The sequence below is a fragment of the Geotrypetes seraphini genome, chromosome 3, assembly GCF_902459505.1.
Source record: "Geotrypetes seraphini chromosome 3, aGeoSer1.1, whole genome shotgun sequence".
Classification (NCBI taxonomy): domain Eukaryota; kingdom Metazoa; phylum Chordata; class Amphibia; order Gymnophiona; family Dermophiidae; genus Geotrypetes; species Geotrypetes seraphini.
In genome coordinates this window covers 336762875-336782059 of record NC_047086.1, presented here as the reverse complement: position 1 = coordinate 336782059, position 19185 = coordinate 336762875, and the positions used below count along the sequence as shown (strand labels likewise).

Genomic DNA, 19185 nt, shown 5'->3' with positions numbered 1-19185 from the left:
CCCCATACTAGGGAGTTGCCTCGCAGTAGAAAAAGAGGGAACATGAAGGAGAAAAAAAAAACAGCAAAGGTCAGTAGCCAAACACGCCCAGCCTACACCCTGAGGTACAGGCCAGAATGCAAGAAGACAGGGTGAGAAAAGAAAGAAGAGGGAAAGAAAAGAGCCCCAGTCCATGCCGTGCAGAGCCAGGTACCCAGCTAGCACCAAATGGCACAAGTCCGGCGGCTCAAGTCACCATGAAAAATGCCAGGACTCCCCTGGGTCCCCCGATGCTGCAGTCGCTAGACAATCATCCCGGTAAGCTCTCCAGAAAGGTGCGGATCTCCTCAGGGGTGGAGAAATAGAGCACCCTATTATTATGATGCACCCGGAGCTTGGCTGGATATTTTTCAGGACAAAACAGAGCTGTCTCTGGTGGAGCTGGGTACAATACGGGGCCATCGTTCGACGTTGTTCTGACACTCATGGGGAGTAGTCCTGAAACAGCAGTAGTCGTTGCCCCTCATAGGAAATGGTACCCTTCGATTTATCGCTGGCCATGAGTAGTTGCTTGTCGGCGAAATTAAGAAGGCGAGCGATCACCGGTCGTGGTCTTTGAGCTCCATCCCTGCGGATCCCCAGCCTATGGGCCCTCTCATCCAGTATGGGAGCACCTCCTGTGTCCATGGCCAGCTCTTTGGGCAGCCAGGCAGAAACCAAGGGAAGCAGATCCGCCGCGGCGACAGACTCCGGTAGACCCACAAGTCTGATATTGTTCCGGTGACTCCTGTTCTCAAGATCTTCCGCCCTTTCCTCCAGCCGGCGGCACTTCTCTTCAAGCGCATGAGCCCCGGCTTCCAAAGCCACGGTGCGATCTTTGTGCGCCGACACTCAATCCTCCACGTGCTGCAGACGGCCTGTCGTTCGACTGTGTCCTTCATCCCATCAACCGTGGTTTGCAGTCGGGTAAGTTTGTCGTCCAGAAAAGCCGTTAGATGTTTTTTAAGCTCCTCAATGGCATCTGCTTGCAAGGTGATGGTTGGGCTGAGTTGTACTGGAGCTGGGGACTGTGCCGCCGCCATCTTGGCAGGAGTAAAAGGGCCTCTAGGTAGTTTGGCTGCCTTCGATATTCTAGTCGGCGTACCGCGGAACCTCCACTTAAAATGGTACCAGCAAATAGCCTGCCTTTTACCCCGGCTGCTGAGTGAGGATGCAGGTCAGTAGGGCTGAAAGGGGCCGTAAAAATGCCGATAAATCAGCTCCGGGATCGGGAGAGATAATTTGATACGTCCATTCAGGCTGAGTGCATCATGTGACCCCCTATAAAGAGTTTTACCTCATACAAAATTGTCATTTCTTTAAGACATTAACTATTTTTTTCTGAGGCCCTCCAAGTACCTACAAATCCAAATGTGGCCCTGCAAAGGGTTTGAGTTTGAGACCACTGCTCTAGGGGCATAATGGCTCTTCCCATCTTCCTGTGGGCAAGACTGTCTTTCTCTATTACTAGGGTGGCAGGACCTACAGGTTTCAGAGCTTATTGCACAGGATTCTCAGGTCGCCATCTTCTCATTGTATGTGATAGGCACCCCTCAACTGACAGGAAGGGCTGTGCAGCTACTCCTAACCAGGGGTAAGCTTCATTTTCCTCCAAACCCACAGGGTGGCAACCGCTATGTCGCTGTTGGAATCATCCCTGAAGTTCTCTTTTGGGATGGGAGCCTTGCCTTATAGCCGTCAAGGTTCAGATCGTTTCCCATGAGGCGGTGAATGCAGCTTCTAGATTACGTCTAGTGTGCCTTCCCTTTAAGGGCAGTAGGTTTTTGGAGAAGCTTCATGAAGTTAGTAGTGGATTGTAGGTTTTCCGAATAACAGTAGTTGCTGCAGGTTAATCCTAGTAGTTCTTTTAAGTCCTCCCCATCGCAGCTTTGGTTTCAGAATTCCAACATGTTTTTTATTACATCGCAAGACTGGATTTTTCGCAGGAGAGTTCTTTTCTTTTATCTAGAACGTACAACTCTCGTCCAGCTCATTCCCCAACCTTCTCCGCTTCACTTTGAAGGGGTCTTGACTCCCTCTGACAGCTCTTTAGGCATAATAATGTCAGGTCAGGGGGCTTTGGACATTATTCAAGATGATTGCAACTTTGAATTTTCTTCTCCCATTTCAGCTTCTTTCTTGGTGTCACCGTGTATTGAGCATCCAAAGGTGATGTTGGTGCGAGACCCCCTTCAAGTGTTACTGGAACTCGGGGCAGTAGTTTCAGTTCTTCTGGAACTAAGGGAAGTTATTCTATTTACTTCATAGTACCCAAGAAGAGGGAATTGGTCAAACCAGGGCTGGATTTCAAACGGGTCAATTTGTTTCTCACAGTTAGACATTTCCGAAGGGAAACTGAGATTGGTCATTACAGTGGCACAACCAGGGGAGCTCCTTACAGTGCTTGATATCAAGGAGGATTATTTACATATTCCCTTATGGCCACTACATCAGCAGTATCTTCACTTGGCTGTCCTCAAGCAGCGCTATCAGTTTCGGCTAATGCCGTTTGGCTTAGCCACAGCTCCACAAACATTTGAGAAGGTGATTGTAGTTTCATTGCAAAGAGAGGATTCAGGTACATCCTTTCTTGGCGACTGGTTGAGTCGGACGTCTTCCAGCCAGGACAATTTGACAGAGATGCGAATGGGTGATTTATTTTCTTCAGTCTTTGGGGATGAATCTTCAAATTTCCAAAGAGCTCTCTTATCCTGTCCTAATCATTGGAACTTCTCGTGATATTCGCCACAAAGGTGGGGAATGTGTTTCTTACCAGAGTCCGGGGCAACTAGTTAGTCTCAGGTTCACCGCCTTCTTCAGTCACCCAGACAGAGAATATGGGATTATGTACAGGTTCTAGGATCCATGGTGGCGACTCTGAAAGTGGGGCCTTGGGCTCACTTTATCATGAGAACGCTGCAGCAGTTGCTTCTGTTCCTGTAGTTCCTGGTATCCGAACGCTACAATTGTAGTATCGAATGGATTTATCAAGCATAGCTCAGTATAAGTTGGTGGCTCAGCGAAATCAACCTGTTCAGTCATGCCACGATTTTCGCTGGACTGTCTCATAGTCACCAAGGATGCTAGTCTTTTGGATTGGGGTGTTCAGTGCCTTCAATAGTCGGAACAAGGAGTCTGGTCTCAGCAGGAGACTCTGTTCTAGCTCAGTCTTCTGGAGTTATGGACAATCAGGCTAGCTCTTCAGGCGTTTGAGGGTCTTTTAGGACAGTGTCAAGGCGATGGTATTTTAAATTTTTTTTTCAATGGCCACGGAGGTACGCGAAGTCCTCGGTTGCCGGTAGAGGCAATGGTCCTACTTCAATAGGCGGTAGCCCATCTTCCTCTTCTCTCGGCGGCTCACATTGCGAGACAGGAAAAATGTTTAGACTGCAGGAATCTTCTACATCTTGGAAATTGGGAACTGTCCGCTCAGGTGTTCCAGATTATTGTCTAGAGATGAGATTTCCTACAACTTAAGCCTCATATCCTCGTCCTCGTCTCGAAATGCAAGCTTCCTCGGTTCTTCAGCGGACACAGGGAGTGGGAGTCAGAGGGAGTAAATGTGCTCGCTCTTTATTGGTCTCTGGGTACTCATTTTTAAAGTATTTCCCCTTGGCTCTCTTTCACGGCACAATGATCCTGGTAGTTCCTGAGGGGTTTGTCGGTGGGCAAGCCGTTATGCTTCTTGCTACCTCCGGATTTACTTACCCAGGGGTTGATCAACATGGAAATTTGTCCCACTTTGGTATTGCGGCCTATCTCTTGGAAAGCCATGGCTGAGGCGTAAGGATTATTAGGAGTAGGTTATTTCTACTGTTCTCCAGGCAAAATAGACATCTTCATCTGTGGCTTATGCTATCGTCTGGAGGGTTTTTGATTCTTCGGTACTTAATGTAGTTCGCCCTTCCAGACTTCTCTGCCTTATATTCTTTCTTTTTGGCATAAGGGTGTAGCCAAGGGCTTAGCGTATAACTCCTTTCAGTTTTGAATGGCGACCATTGATTGTTTCATGGGCCAGGTGTCTCACTCTTCGCTTGCTTCTCAGTGTGTGGTAGTTCGGTTCCTGAAAGGAATACAGCATATTCGTTCATCTGTTAAGAAGCCCTGTCAGGAGTACAGTTTTAGGTTAGTTATTGAGAGTTTTGCTAAAGGCCACGCTTGAACCTTTGTCTAATAATACTCTAAAGAATGTGACGTTGAAAACAGTGTTTCTTATGACCCTGACTCCAGCTCGGTGGGTTTCTGTGTTGCAGGCCTTGTCCTCCTGGGATCCTTTTTTGTGAATTACGGATTCTGGGATGTCAGGACAGTACCATGGTTTTTTCTAAGGTGGTATCATCATTTCATATCAGCCGCTCTCCCACTTCCTTCCTGATTTTTTTTTTTGGGGGGGGGGGGGCGGGGAACGCGCTTTTCTTCACTGCGTTTCTTAGAAGTGGTAGGATGCTTCTACACTATATGCAGGTTTCTAACGACTTTCGAACTTGAGATCATCTCTTTGTATTATTTGCGAGACGCAATAAAGGTATGGCAGCATCCAAAGCGTCCATCACTCAATGGTTCCAAGAGGCCATTGCTTCCGCTTACTGGATGGTAGGGAAGCAGTTGCTGGAAACATTTGATACCCATTTAACCAGAGCAATGGTTTTCACTTAAAGGGGATTTATAGTGCGCTTATTTGTTCGTCCAAGAATACCTTCTCTAACCATTACCAGTTAGTTGGCGTAGCATGTCCGGAGGCTACTTATGTTGCTTCGTTTATTATGGAGCCGGTGTTTGATTTTCACCCCAAATGAGGATTGCTTAGCTACATCCCACTGGCCTCTGGATTAATCTGCTGCTGTTGCTAAGGAAGGAAAAATTATGTTCTTACCTGTTAATTTTCTTTCCTTTAGATGAAGCAGATGAATCCATAGCCCTGCTCTTTCTGGGTATTTGCTGTTGGTTTGTATTTCGTGACTTTAAGAAGTTTTGTTATGGTTGGTAGTTCTTTTCGGTGTTTTTTTTACCTTTTGAAATTTGTTATGGGAAAGAAGTTTTTTGTATACTAAGCATATTACTGGCTCAGGATGCTTGGGCAAGGAGCAATACTGAAGATGCAGGAAGCGTGTCAGCCAATAGAACCACTTGTTAATCAGTCTTTGTCTCCACCTGCTGGTAGATGTGTGCTATCCCACTAGTCTCTAGATTCATCTGCTGTGTCTAAAGGAAAGAAAATTAACAGGTAAGAACATAATTTTTCCATGTGGCCAATCTGCCAAGAGTTGTCAGCAAATATTTTTCCTAGTTTTGTGTTGGAACAGCAAGAATATGTCCTGATTCAGCTTCTTGGATTTTTTTTTTTTTTTTTTACCATTCTGAATTCTTTCTGTTTTCTCAGTGCTCCAACTATCTGGGGCCAGGGTCAGAATTTGTATTTCTCAGGTTACATACCTCCTCAGTTCCCCCCTCTCATTCCAACTGCAGTTCTGTCTCCCTCTAAATTACACCTCTCTCTCTTACACTTACATCCTGAATTCCCTCCTTGGCCCCCATAGTCTGGCATCTCTCTCTCCCTCTCTCCACTGGCTAAGAATATCTTCCTCTTTTCTCATCCCCTTTCTGGTCTTGATCAGTCTCTCTTCCTCTCTCTATCATCCCTCCTCACCCCCACTTGTGGGTCCAGCATCCATGTCTCCTCACCCCATCCACCACTTATTCTCTCACTTGCACCCTGAACTCTTTCCTAAGCCTCATGGTCTGACATATCTCTCCCCCTCTCTACGGTCAAGCATCTCTTCCTCCTCACTCCCCTTTCCCCTCTACTTACAGGTCCAGCATTCATGTCCCCTCCCCCTGCAGGTCTGGCATCTATGTCCCATCCTCTCTCTCCCCTCACTTCCCCATCTTCCAATGCTTGTCATTTTGAAACAAAGTTGGAGACCTGGGGGCAAGATCTCCTTTCTTCCTTCTGGTTTGTAGTCTGCTTCAGGAGTTTAAGCTTAGGGGCATCATTCTGCCAGATGAGCTGCTGTATTTTGGCAGTGCTTTTCATGAAGATGCTTGGAATTGTCCTTTTGTTTCCTTGAGTGTTTGCCGAGGGGAGTCTTTCACTCTAGTTGAAAACTTCAGTAGCAATGATTTAGACTGGTGCTGAGTTGGAGGGGAGTTTAGTATTCATTATCTCGTTGATGTCCAGATTTTCTAATATCACCAGTAAAATCAGACGGGTTGTTATAGCAGTTATAAATAAGATGAGCCCTTCTCAAAGAATCATGCATAAGGTTTGCAGAGGGTTGACAAATTTACATGAGATCAGTCATGTGGGACATGCGCAGAATACACTATGAAGAGATGTGTGGGTGGTTGAGGGATGGAGAACTACCAGCAAACTCTACATAGTCGTGTCAGTCATAGGTATGCCAGCGCTATTGGATGGAGGGAAGGGGAGGGGAGGTGCAATCATTGGCTTTCAACAAGCATGTATAAGACATGTGCTTGAGACGTGTGCTTTTGAGATTTTGTTTTTCATATCATTGTATTACTATAAGTGAAGAGGTGTGGGTTTTATTGTTTTTTTTTGGTTTTTTTTTAAATTTTTATCATGAGCCACAGCCAGAAACACACTTTTCACAGTATTGGCACTCCTGGACCAGCGGTAATTTTTGGACGCTAAAAGCTGGCACTTAGTTTGGAAAATCGTCTAATGATGATAGAGAATTCCCGGAGTGCTCATATAGATATTGAGCCCATTTTACTACCATTTTAATAGCAGAGTCAGAGGCTGCTAGGAAGCTTGGAAAAGACCACGGTAAGCCATTCTGATGATCACATGATAAAATACTGGCATGCTAAACCAGCTGGAACCGGTTTAGCAACCATTGTTAAAGGCACGGTAAGTTTTGAGAATCCAGCCCTGAGTCTACAAGTTATTGTGATTTGCCTTGCAGCTTGGTCCTTAGGTTCTGTTGGGATACTTAGAAACAATACCCTCTTTCAGGAATCTATAATGAATAGCTTCAGGCTTCTCCCCTTTGGATTTCTGTGGCTTCTGTTTAATTCAAAAGTACTGTACTTGTCTGGCCTTTAGATTTCAGTGTGAACTGTAGATCTTGGTGATACTCATGCTTCATTAAGTGTGAAACTTTTCACTTTTTCTAAAGGTCAGGTGAAATTTGATGGTGCTCTTTTACTTCCTAAGAGGTCCAGTAGCCTTGAATTTAGAGGGTCAAGTCCTTTCTCCCAATGCCTATTTTCCTGAGCCTATTTCTTTGGCTTCAGACCAGTCTTGTAAGTTGTCACTAGGCTTCTGATCCTTATGCCTCTCCTTATTCAGTCTCCTATCAAGTGAAAGGATCCAGTCATGAGTTGTACTTTGGATACTTCCTAGATTGTTTGGACATAATAGGCTTATGACTGACTAGGGGTTGTTCTCTTCATGGGGTTATTAGAGATTTTAAACCAAGTCTTGTGGCCTGAGCCTTGGAAAGGTCCAGTCTAGCTTTCTAAGATTCCTAGTGGCATTTATTTCCTCATTACAGTGTGTGTGTGTGTGTGTGTGTGTGGGGGGGGGGGGGCAGCTTTGGCTTTGTTGTATGTTCAAGCCTTTTGGTTGTCAAAGGCTTTAGGCTTACGAGCAGTTATCCTCATTAGTGATCTGCTTTAAGGAAAGATTTAATGGTATTCTAGAGTAAACAGCAAAGCAGCAAATCGATAAAGCCCATACAAATTGTTTACCATATAAGATGTCAATATTTATTCACCACACCCAAAATCTAATGCCTCTTTCCTTAGCAACAGCAGCAGATGAATCCAGAGACCAATGGGATAGCACACGTCTACCAGCAGGCGGAGATAGAGAAACTGATTAACAGGTGGTCCTATTGGCTGGTACTCCTCCTGCAGCTCCACTATAGCTCCTTGCCCAAGTATGTAATGTAACCATCAATAGGCATAGCATGTAAAAAACTTCTTTCCCATAACAAATTTCAAAAGGCAATAAAATACAACACAACCAACCATAAGAACAAACCTCGAAAGTTGCAAAAGAAAGATCAGACAGACAAAATCCAGAAAGGGTGGGGCTCTGGATTCATCTGCTGCGTCTAAAGGAAAGAAAATTAACAGGTAAGAACATAATTTTTCCTTCCTTAGCAACAGCAGCAGATGAATCCAGAGACCAATGGGATGTAGCAAAGAAATCCGCAATCTGGGTGGGCAATAAACGCCGCCTCTGCAACAACCGAGGCCCCATACAGAGCTGCTGCACAAGGCACCACATCAAACCGTTAAAGCTAAGAGAAGGTAGACTTGGAAGATCAAGTAGCTGCATGACAAATCTCCTCTAATGAAAAACTTCTGAACAGAGTCCAAGAAGCATGCATCGCTATGGTTGAATGGGCATGAAGAGCTTCCGTCAACTGCTTCCCTGTCAACCAGTAAGCGGAAACAAGAGCCTCGTGAACCTATCGAGTAATGGAGGCTGTGTATGGTGACATACCCTTCTCGTATCCCTCAATTAATACAGAGGTGATATAAACGACAAAGTGGTTAGAAACATACAGATAGGATAAAAGTATTCCACGCACTTTTAAGAAATGCAAAAAATAAAAGCACACCTTCCCATTCCTCCTCCGAGAATGCCGGAAGGAAGCGGGAGAGCAGCTGGGAAGAAGGAATGACACCACCTTAGGTAGAAACAATGCTACTGTCCAAAATGACACCCCAGAACTCATAAAGCGTCAAAAAAGAAAGCGCGCAAGACAAATCCTGCACTTCAGAAAACCACAGAGCTGAAGTCAGGGCCACAAGAAACCCCGTTGTAACAGCTTTTCCTGTAAAGGCTCAACCAAACGGAGCCAGCCGTAAACTGCAAAGAACTACCTGAAGACTATAGTCCTATGAGGAACTGAAGTACATGAAGATATAGACCTTATAGGAACTGAAGTACATGAAACGGAGAAGCAAGGGAAGAGCGAGACACCCAGCTCATGTAACAAGCTAAGAATGCCCAAGATGCCGACCGAAATTAAGCACTAAGCCCGAGGGAACACCCTTGTAGGAAAAAAGAAAGAATACAATACAGAGAAGTCTGGAAGGGTGGTATACCTCTAGAACCACCCAAGAATTGAAAACCCTCCAGTCGCCGGTTTCGCCCGAAGACAAGAAGAAAGAAGCTGCTTCGTCCAACACTGACACCTCAGCTGGGACCTATGATCGGACCCCGTGGGAAAAAATCCAGAGGAGCCCGGAATCTCAACAGTCGGACATTCAAAAGACTAGCAGCTCCGCCTCCCATGGACGGCGCAGACAATCTGGAAATACCATGTTCACCGTGCCTTGAAAGCGAGCCCGAGATGTAACATGCATCTAATCAACGGCCAGGTGAAAACACTAAAAAAAGACAAACCAGAGGCGAAAAAGAATCAACGCGCCTACTTCCGCTGACTGACACTCCCTGCATCTGCTGAAGAAGCTAGGAAGCTGTGCACTTGGAGATCTCACCCCTATATAAAGAGCTGGAACGCTCAAGCTAACAATCCCAATTTCCAGGATGTATAAGAGTGTTCTGTCTCAGACCAAAATACGGCGACCGAAGAAGATGAGATTGAAGCAGAACCATAACTCTGTTTGCCAACTGAGGACTACACATACCTCCTAGGCTATGAGAAATACTACCGTCATGACCCCGTGACAAAAGACCTTTAACGCCATTGCGAAAGAAAGGCCTGAAACTGAAGTGCCAGTCGGATCGAGCACCACTCTAGAGGAATGAACAAGCACTGAGTCAGCTTGTGAGAGCAGATTACTTGTGCCGAGGATTGAAGGCATTGAGCCCCCCAACTCAAGAGCCTGACCTGTATGGTGACCATGACCTCGCCGAGCCATCAAAATCACGCTGAGTGATGCCGGAGTATCCTAGAATATACTACGAATGGCGTCTTGAGATTCTGGAAACCTCCGGAACCAAAGCGGCGGTTGCAGCGATCCTATGTGAACGCAAGCTGAAGGTCTCAGTGGAGTCACCACCATGGACTTCGTTCTCTGTTTCTGTGAACAACACCCTCATCCTCCCAGTCTTATTGGCTCGCAACCTTGGGGTAATCTTTGACTCCTCTCTTTTTACATATCCAACAGACTGCCAAAACCTGTCATTTCTTTCTCTACAATATAGCTAAAATCAGACCCTTCCTTTCAGAGTGCACTGCCAAGACACTCATCCATACCCTCATCACCTCGCACTTAGACTACTGCAACCTGCTTCTTACTAGGCTTCTACTAAACCATCTTTCTCCTTCATTCTGTTCAGAACTCTGCTGCACGCCTCATATTCCATCAGTGTCGCTAAGCCCACATTACCCCTCTTCTCAAGTCACTTCATTGGCTATCCCTTTCGGCACATAGTTCAAATTCCTCTTACTGGCCTACAAGTGTAATAGCTCTGCAGCTCCTCAGTATCTCTCATCTCTCCCCGTCAGGCACTCCGCTTATCGGATAAATCTCTCTTATCTGTACCCTTTTGCTCTATGACCAATTCCAGACAAGGGGAATATGTAGAAGCTGATAAAGAAAAGGCCGAATTGTTTAACAAATATTTCTGTTCTGTGTTCATGGCTGAAGTGCTGGGAGTGGGACTGCAGAAGATAACGTGAATAGGCATGGAGGAGTAATAGACCCTGATTGATTTTTAGAAAGTTGTGTTCGTGAGGAGCTAGCTAAAATAAAGGTAGACAAAGCGATGGGGCCAGATGGTATACATCCGAGGGTGCTGAAGGAACTTAGGAAAGTTCTGGTAGCTCTGCTGACTGACCTATTCAATGAGTCTCTAGAGTCAGGAGTGGTACCGGAGGACTGGGAGAAGGGCGGATGTGGTCCTTCTCCACAAAAGTGGATGTAAGGAAGAAATAGGGAATTAGACCGGTAAGTCTTTTGACTTCTGTGGTAAGCAAATTAATGCAGAGAATAGTGAAGTTTTTGGAATCCTGTGGATTACCGGACCGGAGGCAACAAGGATTCACTAGAGGTAGGTCTTGTCAGCCAAATCTGATCAATTTCTTTGACTGGGTGACCAGAGAATTGGATAGAGGTTGTGCACTAGATGTGGTGTATTTAGATTTTAGCAAAGCCTTTGATCTCACACACTGGGAAGGATGAGAGGCTCCAGCACTGGCATCAGCTGACTTGCAACTTCCTGCTGCTGTTGCATATGCCGGATCTCCTGCCTTTGCATATTTGCTGGATACGTGAAGGCAGGAGTCCTGGTATACATGATGGCAGCAGGAAGTTGTAAGTCGGCTGACGCCGGCATCAGAGTCTCTCTTCCTGCCCAGTGTGCGAGATCGTGTACAGACTGTAGCTCCAAAACATAGGTATTGCTGGACAGGGGAGGAGGGTAGGAAGGAAGGGAGAAGGGGTACTGCTGGACAGGGGAAGCAGGGAAGGGTGAAGAGGTAATTAAATTTGGCCCGTGAGAAAATACCCTGTTCCTTCCCTCCCTCCCTCTCATTATCCACCTTCTCTCTCTCGGCTTCCCAGTCTTACCTTCAAAGCAGCCTGCAGAGGATTGCCGGGCAGCTGTAGCAATCCTAGCAGGCTGCTTTAGCCTTTGCAGCACTTGCCTTCTGACCGCGGTTCTGTACGTCAGAGGAAGGGTGGGGCCGCAGTAGAGAGAACGTGCTGCGGAGGGCTGATGGCAGCCTGCTAGGATTGCTATAGCTGACCAGTGATCCTCTGCAGGCTGGTTTGAAGGTGAGACCTGGAAGCCAGAGGATGCTAGAAAGGAGGATTATCCCAGAACAAGCAGGCAGCATATTCTCGACATGTGGCTGTGAGTGACGTCATCCACGGAGCCCCGTCGCAGACAGCTTTTCAAGCAAACTTGATTGAAGATCTCAAAGTTTGCTAGTGCTGCCCACGCATGCGTGTGCCTTCCTGATCCATTAGAGGGCGCATCCCCTTCTCGTGGTCTTCAGTTCTTAGTTTTCCACGGAGCCAGAAAGCCCTGTCTCTCTTCTCTGCGTTCTTCTAAGTGCCTTTCTAGCACCGCGGCTTCTTTATTTTATTCGGGAGTCGCTGTGTGGTTTTGTTACTTCGTTCCCTAATTGATCATGTATTTTTTCTTTTTTTGTATTTCATACTCGGGGACCAGGGGCTCCTGGTTCACCGTGGCCGCTTGGCCTCGCGTGGCTGCGGCCATTTGAACTTTATGTCCCGGCCTCTCACCGGGTTTAAGAAGCGCTCCCAGTGCGGTCGGGTTATTTCCATCACTGACCCGCACCGCTGGTGTATTTTGTGCCTGGGTATGGATCACCCAAAGGACTCCTGTCCTTGTTGTGCCACCCTTCAGCCTCGGGCTCTTTGGCAACATAGGGCCAGGATTGCGGAGCTCTTCGCCATGGAGGCTGCTCCTGCTTCGACCCTGGTCTCGACGTCGGCTTCAAAGACCTCAGCCCCGGGCAAGTCTCCCTCGACCTTGAAGGCCTTGGCGGCCTCGATCTCGAAGACCTTGGCTCAGGGTATGTCCCCTCTTCCTCCTTCAGGTTCAGTTCAGCTGCCGAAGAAGCCTTCCTCGGAGTCTCTGGCCATCCAGGCGGAGAGTGTAGTCCCGCCGGCCTCGACGAGACCACTCTCCAAGGCCTCCAAGCGTGCTTCTACCATAAGGGAATACTCTTCCTCGAGGTCACCTTCGGTGGAATGCACTGCTGCACCTGCCCGGCCTCCCATGGTCACTGTGCCGATGTTCGAGGAGGTGCTGAAGGCGATTATCTCAACGGAGCTCTCCTCTGCTTTGGCGCAGCTTGCTCCGACCTCGACCTTAAGCGTTGTGGACCAGCCAGAGCGTTGCGTCGAGGCTTCCCAGGGCAAAGTGCGTCGGTCTCAGCGTCTGTCCTTCTCTGACTCCTCGCCTCTTCCATCGAGGCATACCGGCCTTGATTGAGGCATCGGTTGAAGTGTCTGGCGAAGCGGCCCCGAGACTCTCCCCCGAGGTGGCGTAGGTCCCCGGGTCCTCGCACTACAGGCTCCATCAAAACCTTGAACCTTACCTAGTCGAATCCGAGTCTGTTGCGGTCGCCTGTCCGGCTGGGTACCCCGCTTCGTGAGGAGCCGGCCTCGGGAGGTCCGGCCTCTTTTTCGCGAGGCTTGTCCTCGGGCCGGGGTTCTCCGGGGCGGCATCCTCGGGGCTCCGCTGTCCGGACCCCGGGATCCTCCCCTCCGGAGACTTATAAGCGCAGGCTCTCGTTGACTCCCCCCGTTCTTTTAGCGGGGCGTCCTCGGCGTCCATGCTCGTGGATACGGATGTGCCGGTGCAGTATTCCAGGGAGGCTTCCCCCTCCTTTTCAGCTGCCTTGCGGTCTCGTTCCACCACTCCTCTTGAGGGACATTCTGAGAGCAGACCCTCTTCCTTTACTAGGTTTGTTCAGGATATGGGCAAGGCTTTAAACTTGGACCTCCAGTCAGATTCCAAGTATACTAAGGAGTTTTTGGAGGAGATGGAGCTCCCCTACCCTCCTAGAGAGTCTTTGCGGCTACCCCTGAATCCGGTGTCGCAGCAGACTTTCTTTCGCAATCTGGAGACTCCCTACGCTATCTCGGCCATTCCATCCAAAATGGAGTCTCGGTATCGGACGGTGCCCTTTAAAGGGTTTGAAAAGGCGCAACTTTCTCACCAGTCCTTGGTGGTGGAGTCTACCCTTAAAAAGTCTCACATGTCCAAGGTGTATGCCGCTGTCCCGCCAAGCCGGGAAGGCAGGACAATGGATAAGTTTGGGAGGCGCCTGTATCAGAACTCCATGATGGCAAAACAGAGTTCTGAATTACAACTTTACCTTTACGTCCTATCTTAAGTGATGTATCAAGTCCCTTCGTCTTTCGAGGCCGATTTGCCTACCAAGCGCCGTGCGGAGTTTCGCAAGCTTGTGGATACACTATCACAGCTTCGGCTGTACATGTTTCAGGCCTCCTATGATGCGTTTGAATTATCATCCAGGGTCTTGACCTTCGCGGTGGCCATGCGTCACCTGGCGTGGCTCCGCATTGTCGACATGGACCCCAACCTGCAGGACCAGTTTGCCAATCTTCGTGCTTGGGGAATGAGCTGTTCGATGATTCCATCGAGGCTGCCACAAAACGCCTCTCCGAACATGAACGCTCCTTTGCTTCCTTGGTCCTGGCTAAGGCGAAGCCCGCTCCGCCGAAGTCCTACAGGCTGCTTCCCCGGCGGTATCCGCAGAAGTCCATGCCGGCGTTTTTTCGCCCTCCTCGTCGGCGTCCACAGCAGCAGAGGGCTCCTCCTAAGCCCCAGACCCCTGCTGCGCCTAAGCAGCCGCCGTCTTTTTGACTGGCCCGGCGGGAGGGGGCTGGCCTTCTCCGCCCCGGGTGTTCCCCCTCTGCCTATTGGGGGTAGTCTCCACGCCTTTTATCAGCGTTGGGCGGAGATTACTGCAGACTCTTGGGTCCTCTCCATCATTCGGGAGGGCTACTCCCTCCACTTCCGGGCTTTGCCGCCGGACAGTCTTCCAGGAGAGTCTCTTTCCGACAAGGCGCAGCTTCCCCTTCTGCTTCTGAAAGCGCAGGCCCTCCTTCGTCTGCGGGCTGTGGAAGAGTTGGTCCACCAACGGAGCGAGCATTTCAAGGAAGGGGTCACCGCAATGTGATGAGAAGCAGGATCCCGATCCTGTCACCATTGAGAGGACAGAGTCCACTGAGGGACCCTTAGATGGAGGCGTGCGAACGTGTGACCCAAGAGGACCATCATCTGCTTGGCTGAAACCATAGCCCGCAGGGAAACCTGCTTGCTCAGCTGCACTATCATGGCCTGCCGAAGAGGAGGCAGGAATGATCGGAGGCGAACCGTGTCCAGCACGGCCCCGATGAACTGTAGGGATTGAGAGGGGCACAGCTGGGACTTTGGGAAGTTTACCTCGAACAGTGTTGTATGAAGATGAAAGTGAAGTATATTCCACCTTGACAAATCAAAAACTTCACCTCACTCTATGAGAAGAGGAAATCATAAATTTTTACGGCCATGACATCCACATCTGAAATGTTGTATGCCTTTAACACTTGCTGTGCTCCGTCATCTTCTAATCATTTCAGAAGTAAGACAAACCAGTGGCATCCGGTAATCCATTCATTTATTTTTCTTTAATAGTGCAGAGTTACTAGCATGCTTTACCAAAGAAAAAAGTTTTTAGATGTAACTTCCTAACAAACTTTTCTACGTCTATATTAAATTGAAAATCATTGAACACTTTTGTGGGAACAGCTTTACCGAATGCACTGATTGTGGATGTATGTGTTAATGTCCCGGTGGCCCTGACGCAGCGGATGTACATAATTCCCGCGAAACGCTGGTCGCGTTGGCAAATGGACATGTATTGAGGTTTTATAATAAAGACTCCGCCAGTGAAGACTACTAAACAAAGCAGATAAGTTTTTGTGGTCTAGTTTTTCAAATCTGGATAATACACTCAGTTTTTGGAAAAATAACGTAGTTATAGTAATCTATTTTGAGTTAAACATTAAATTTATTAAAATAAACTAAAAAGCAGCATTTTAAATAGGTATATAGTGGCCAATGATTGGAGCAGGAGCATTTCAACTACGCGGATTGTCTCAGCTTGTGATTACATTGCTGTGCGTAGGCTCCATTTCTGAGGCCGTATAGTTTGTCCTAAATGATAAGGACTCAACAATACTGATGTGTATTGTTTCATATAAGTAGTATTTTATACTATTTTTTGCGATTGTGATATATACTACTGGGTTATATGACTTTAGGTTTTGTACACCATGAGCTGAGCCATGTAAACATATTTTTAATGTTGCTGCCCAATGTTATGCTATATTAATCCACTATAGTGTTGATCTGTGCTGTAGCTCTGAGTCTCAGTAATATTAGTTTCTAGAATCAATTTGTAATGTTTTATAACATTCATCTATAATACTGTTTAAAGTGTTACATAGCTGCTCGTCAATAATATACTGGCAAGTTCCAGGATCGCATCACACTTCTATAGTAGTGATCAGGGATGTGGAGTCGGAGGAAATTTCGGGTACCTGGAGTCGGAGTCGGAGTCAGAAGTACAAAAAACTGAGGAGTCGGAGTCGGAACATTTATCTACCGACTCCATTTTTGAACTTGGCATACCAATCACGAGCGATTCTTTCAGCTATAGCACGCACTATATACACAGCACAAATGTTGCGAGCAGCTTCTGCGGCCTTAGAACCTTGGTTAAAAGCAAAAAGAAGGTGGTGTCGAAAATGCTCATTTCTCTCAACTTGACATTCCATTTTAACGATCTGAAAATTAACCAGTGCTGTGGAGTCGGAGTCGAGGAGTCGGAGTCGGAGGAAATTTCGGGTACCTGGAGTCGGAGTCTGAAGTACAAAAAACTGAGGAGTTGAGTCGGAACATTTATCTACCGACTCCACAGCCTTGGTAGTGATGGCGTCACTAAATTGTCGGTGTTCTTTGCTCTCATCTAGTAGGGGGACATAATCCACTTGTCTGGACTAGTCTAGCAGAACTCAAGCAAAAAAAAAAAATCAGCAGGTAAGATAAAATTTTATCTTAAGTAATACAATCCTATAAGGAAACACACCAAAAGTAGTGTCAGACACACAACAAACATGGGAGGGATTTATTTCATATTCATTTGAACAGAAAAAACGGACCTAAAGAGACTGCTGCATGTGAGAAGAACTGTGCATGCTCAGAAATGTACTGTACACTTAGTTCTGAGCTCTGGGAGAGCAGTTCTGTCCCAGTGCTGTTGGAATGTACCACTCACTTGTGTGCCTTACTCAGTCCTGCTTATTGATGGAGAATAATTTAGTATTTGGCTGTAGCAGTCTTGTTCATGTATAACATCTATTTCCATATTGAATTTATTTTAATAGGTGTCTTGCAAAATAGATGGGCAAAAATAAGTCTTAATATTTTTGATCTTGTGCTTAGATAACTGAAGATACGACTTGTCTCTCAATTTTCATTATATTTGTTACCTTTCATATTTTTATCTTTGGTGTTGAAAGTGAAGAAAATAATATAAATGATACTAATTTTTTTCCTTCAGTATCAGACATTGAAGGGGGTGATGGATTACAGCTCAGAAAAGACCATACTCTGAAGATATTTGCATTTATCAACTCCTGGACAAAAAGGTATGTAGAAGTGGACTTTATTTTGGTTTTGAATGCTATTCTATAATAGCCCCATTGAGTGGCGGTTAAAAGTTGAAAGTACCAGTCTTAAAAATTTTAAAACTAGATGTTTGAACTTGATAAAATATATTTTAATAATCATGAGACTTACAATGAAAGCAGTATGATAGCACAGTGAGTCAACCAGTACCCATATTGAGTTCTGGAAATAGAATATAGCTATAAAATTTTCATTATTATTTGTATCTTATTGTGTGGTGGTCTTGCCCTTCAGTTACCTCCAGTCAATGTTTTTCATATTTTCTCTTCAGTTGGGTTTATCTAGAAAAGGCAGCAATTGTCTTTCTTGTGCTTAATTAGCAGAGAAGTAGTAGCAGAGTGGTGGTTTTGGCAGTATTTACAGCTGTGTGGGTTGTGTGTTGTTGTTTTTTTTGTGTGTGTGTTTTTTTTATCTAGCACTATTGCTTTCTTTTGGTTAGCTGGACATTTTTGTAGTTTACTTTCTGCACTTAGTTTAAAGAGCAAAATGTGAGGCAAGGACTAAAGCTGAATTTTGCATGTAGTGCTTATGCATGGGACAATGAATTTTATTTTGTGTAAAAATACCCTAGATAAGTAAGTTCTCTCACAAGAGATTGTGTAACCATTTGCTTTTTTTTTTTTTTTTGCTCTCTTGGCTGACTGCATTAGTTTTCTTAACTAAGTGATATGGACTTGTGTTCTTATGTTTCCCTGGAGGAGAGGAGAGAGGCAGCTGGTAAGGATGGAGTGGTATTACAGAAAATGTTAGAAGGGAGGAACATTTCAGTCATTCAGTAGTGCATTATTCTCTGAAGACAAGCAGCCTCAATTGAGGTACACTGTCACATGTGCTTTTGAAGGAATATGCTGCTATGCATGTGCAGAAGGGACCTGCACAGCTCCAGATCAAGTGCTACTCAATTTAATGATTAGGAACCATTGAAAAAGATGGAAAAAAAAACCTCCCAGCAACTCCTGAAAGGGGAGGAAGGTAGATTATGTAAATTCCATAGAACTGTGGCAGTATAGGTAAGTAATTTCATCTGTGTAGTCTTTTTCTCAATATTGTTTCTTCATACGAGTGTACCACAATAGTTTTATTTACTTTGTCTTTGTTTTCTTCCATAGACAATGTCTGTGTTGCTTCAAGGAATATAAGCACTTGGAGATCTTTAACCAAGTGGTGTGTACCCTTATAAATGTAGTAATTTCCCAAGTTCAAGCTCTACGGGACCAGCTTTGTAAAAATTGCACTGCTAACTTAGAATCAACATGGCAAGAACAGAATAATTGTGTGGATGAGTCGCTAAATGTAGAAAAGGAGTCCTATAAAGAAGAAAATTCCGAACAGTGCAACTGTATTGAGAAAAAGTTAGATATTGCAAGGACTTGTAGCCTGACTGAGGATGAGTCTGCCAAGAACACAGACCATTTTAGTTTATGGAACATCGACGAGAGAGAAAAACTGTTGCTATGTGTAGCAAAAATCTTTCAGATTCAATTTCCTCTATATACTGCTTACAAGCATAATACTCACCCAACCATAGAGGTATTTCTTTTTCTAATTTTCCTAATTTATTTTCTGTATTTTTTTCCTTTTGCTGTAAAGTGCAGTTATTTTTATGTATTGGGCAACATAAAATTCCTTGTTGTCTAGGCATACTGTTCTGAACGAGTGGGTGTTATCCCCTCATACCAACAAATAGAGGTAGAGAAACTGATCATTCCCAGTGAACTCACTTGTATAACCTGCTAGTGCTCATTGGAAAACTCTAATCTTTTCTCTACTTCTAGCAGGTTGTTCAGGCTAGTACTCCAGGCCCCTAGCCTAGCTCACTGATCTGCAGGCCATGGAGGTGCAGGGAGGTTGAGCCTAATGGCTGCTTCCAGGTCCTAGTTCCTGGACTGTACCTGGTGGTATGCAAAGCGTGGCTTTACTGCCTCTAGTTGCACTTCATAGCATTCACTGGTGAGGTGTTGGCTTGACTCTGTGGGCCT

At 46.0% G+C, this 19185-nt stretch overlaps 1 protein-coding gene across 8 annotated transcripts in view; it reads left to right on the top strand.

Moving 5' to 3' along the window:
- USP34 (ubiquitin specific peptidase 34) overlaps positions 1–19185 on the top strand; it is a 1084964-nt gene that overhangs the window by 67154 nt on the left and 998625 nt on the right. For 4 of the 8 annotated variants that reach the window (XM_033939082.1, XM_033939080.1, XM_033939079.1 and 1 more), the window contains exons 2-3: positions 17079–17166; positions 18316–18736. In XM_033939082.1, coding sequence (XP_033794973.1) covers positions 17079–17166; positions 18316–18736 — 509 coding nt within the window. The remainder of the gene's footprint in view (positions 1–17078; positions 17167–18315; positions 18737–19185) is intronic. The other 4 variants (XM_033939084.1, XM_033939086.1, XM_033939083.1 and 1 more) reach the window with 1 other exon arrangement.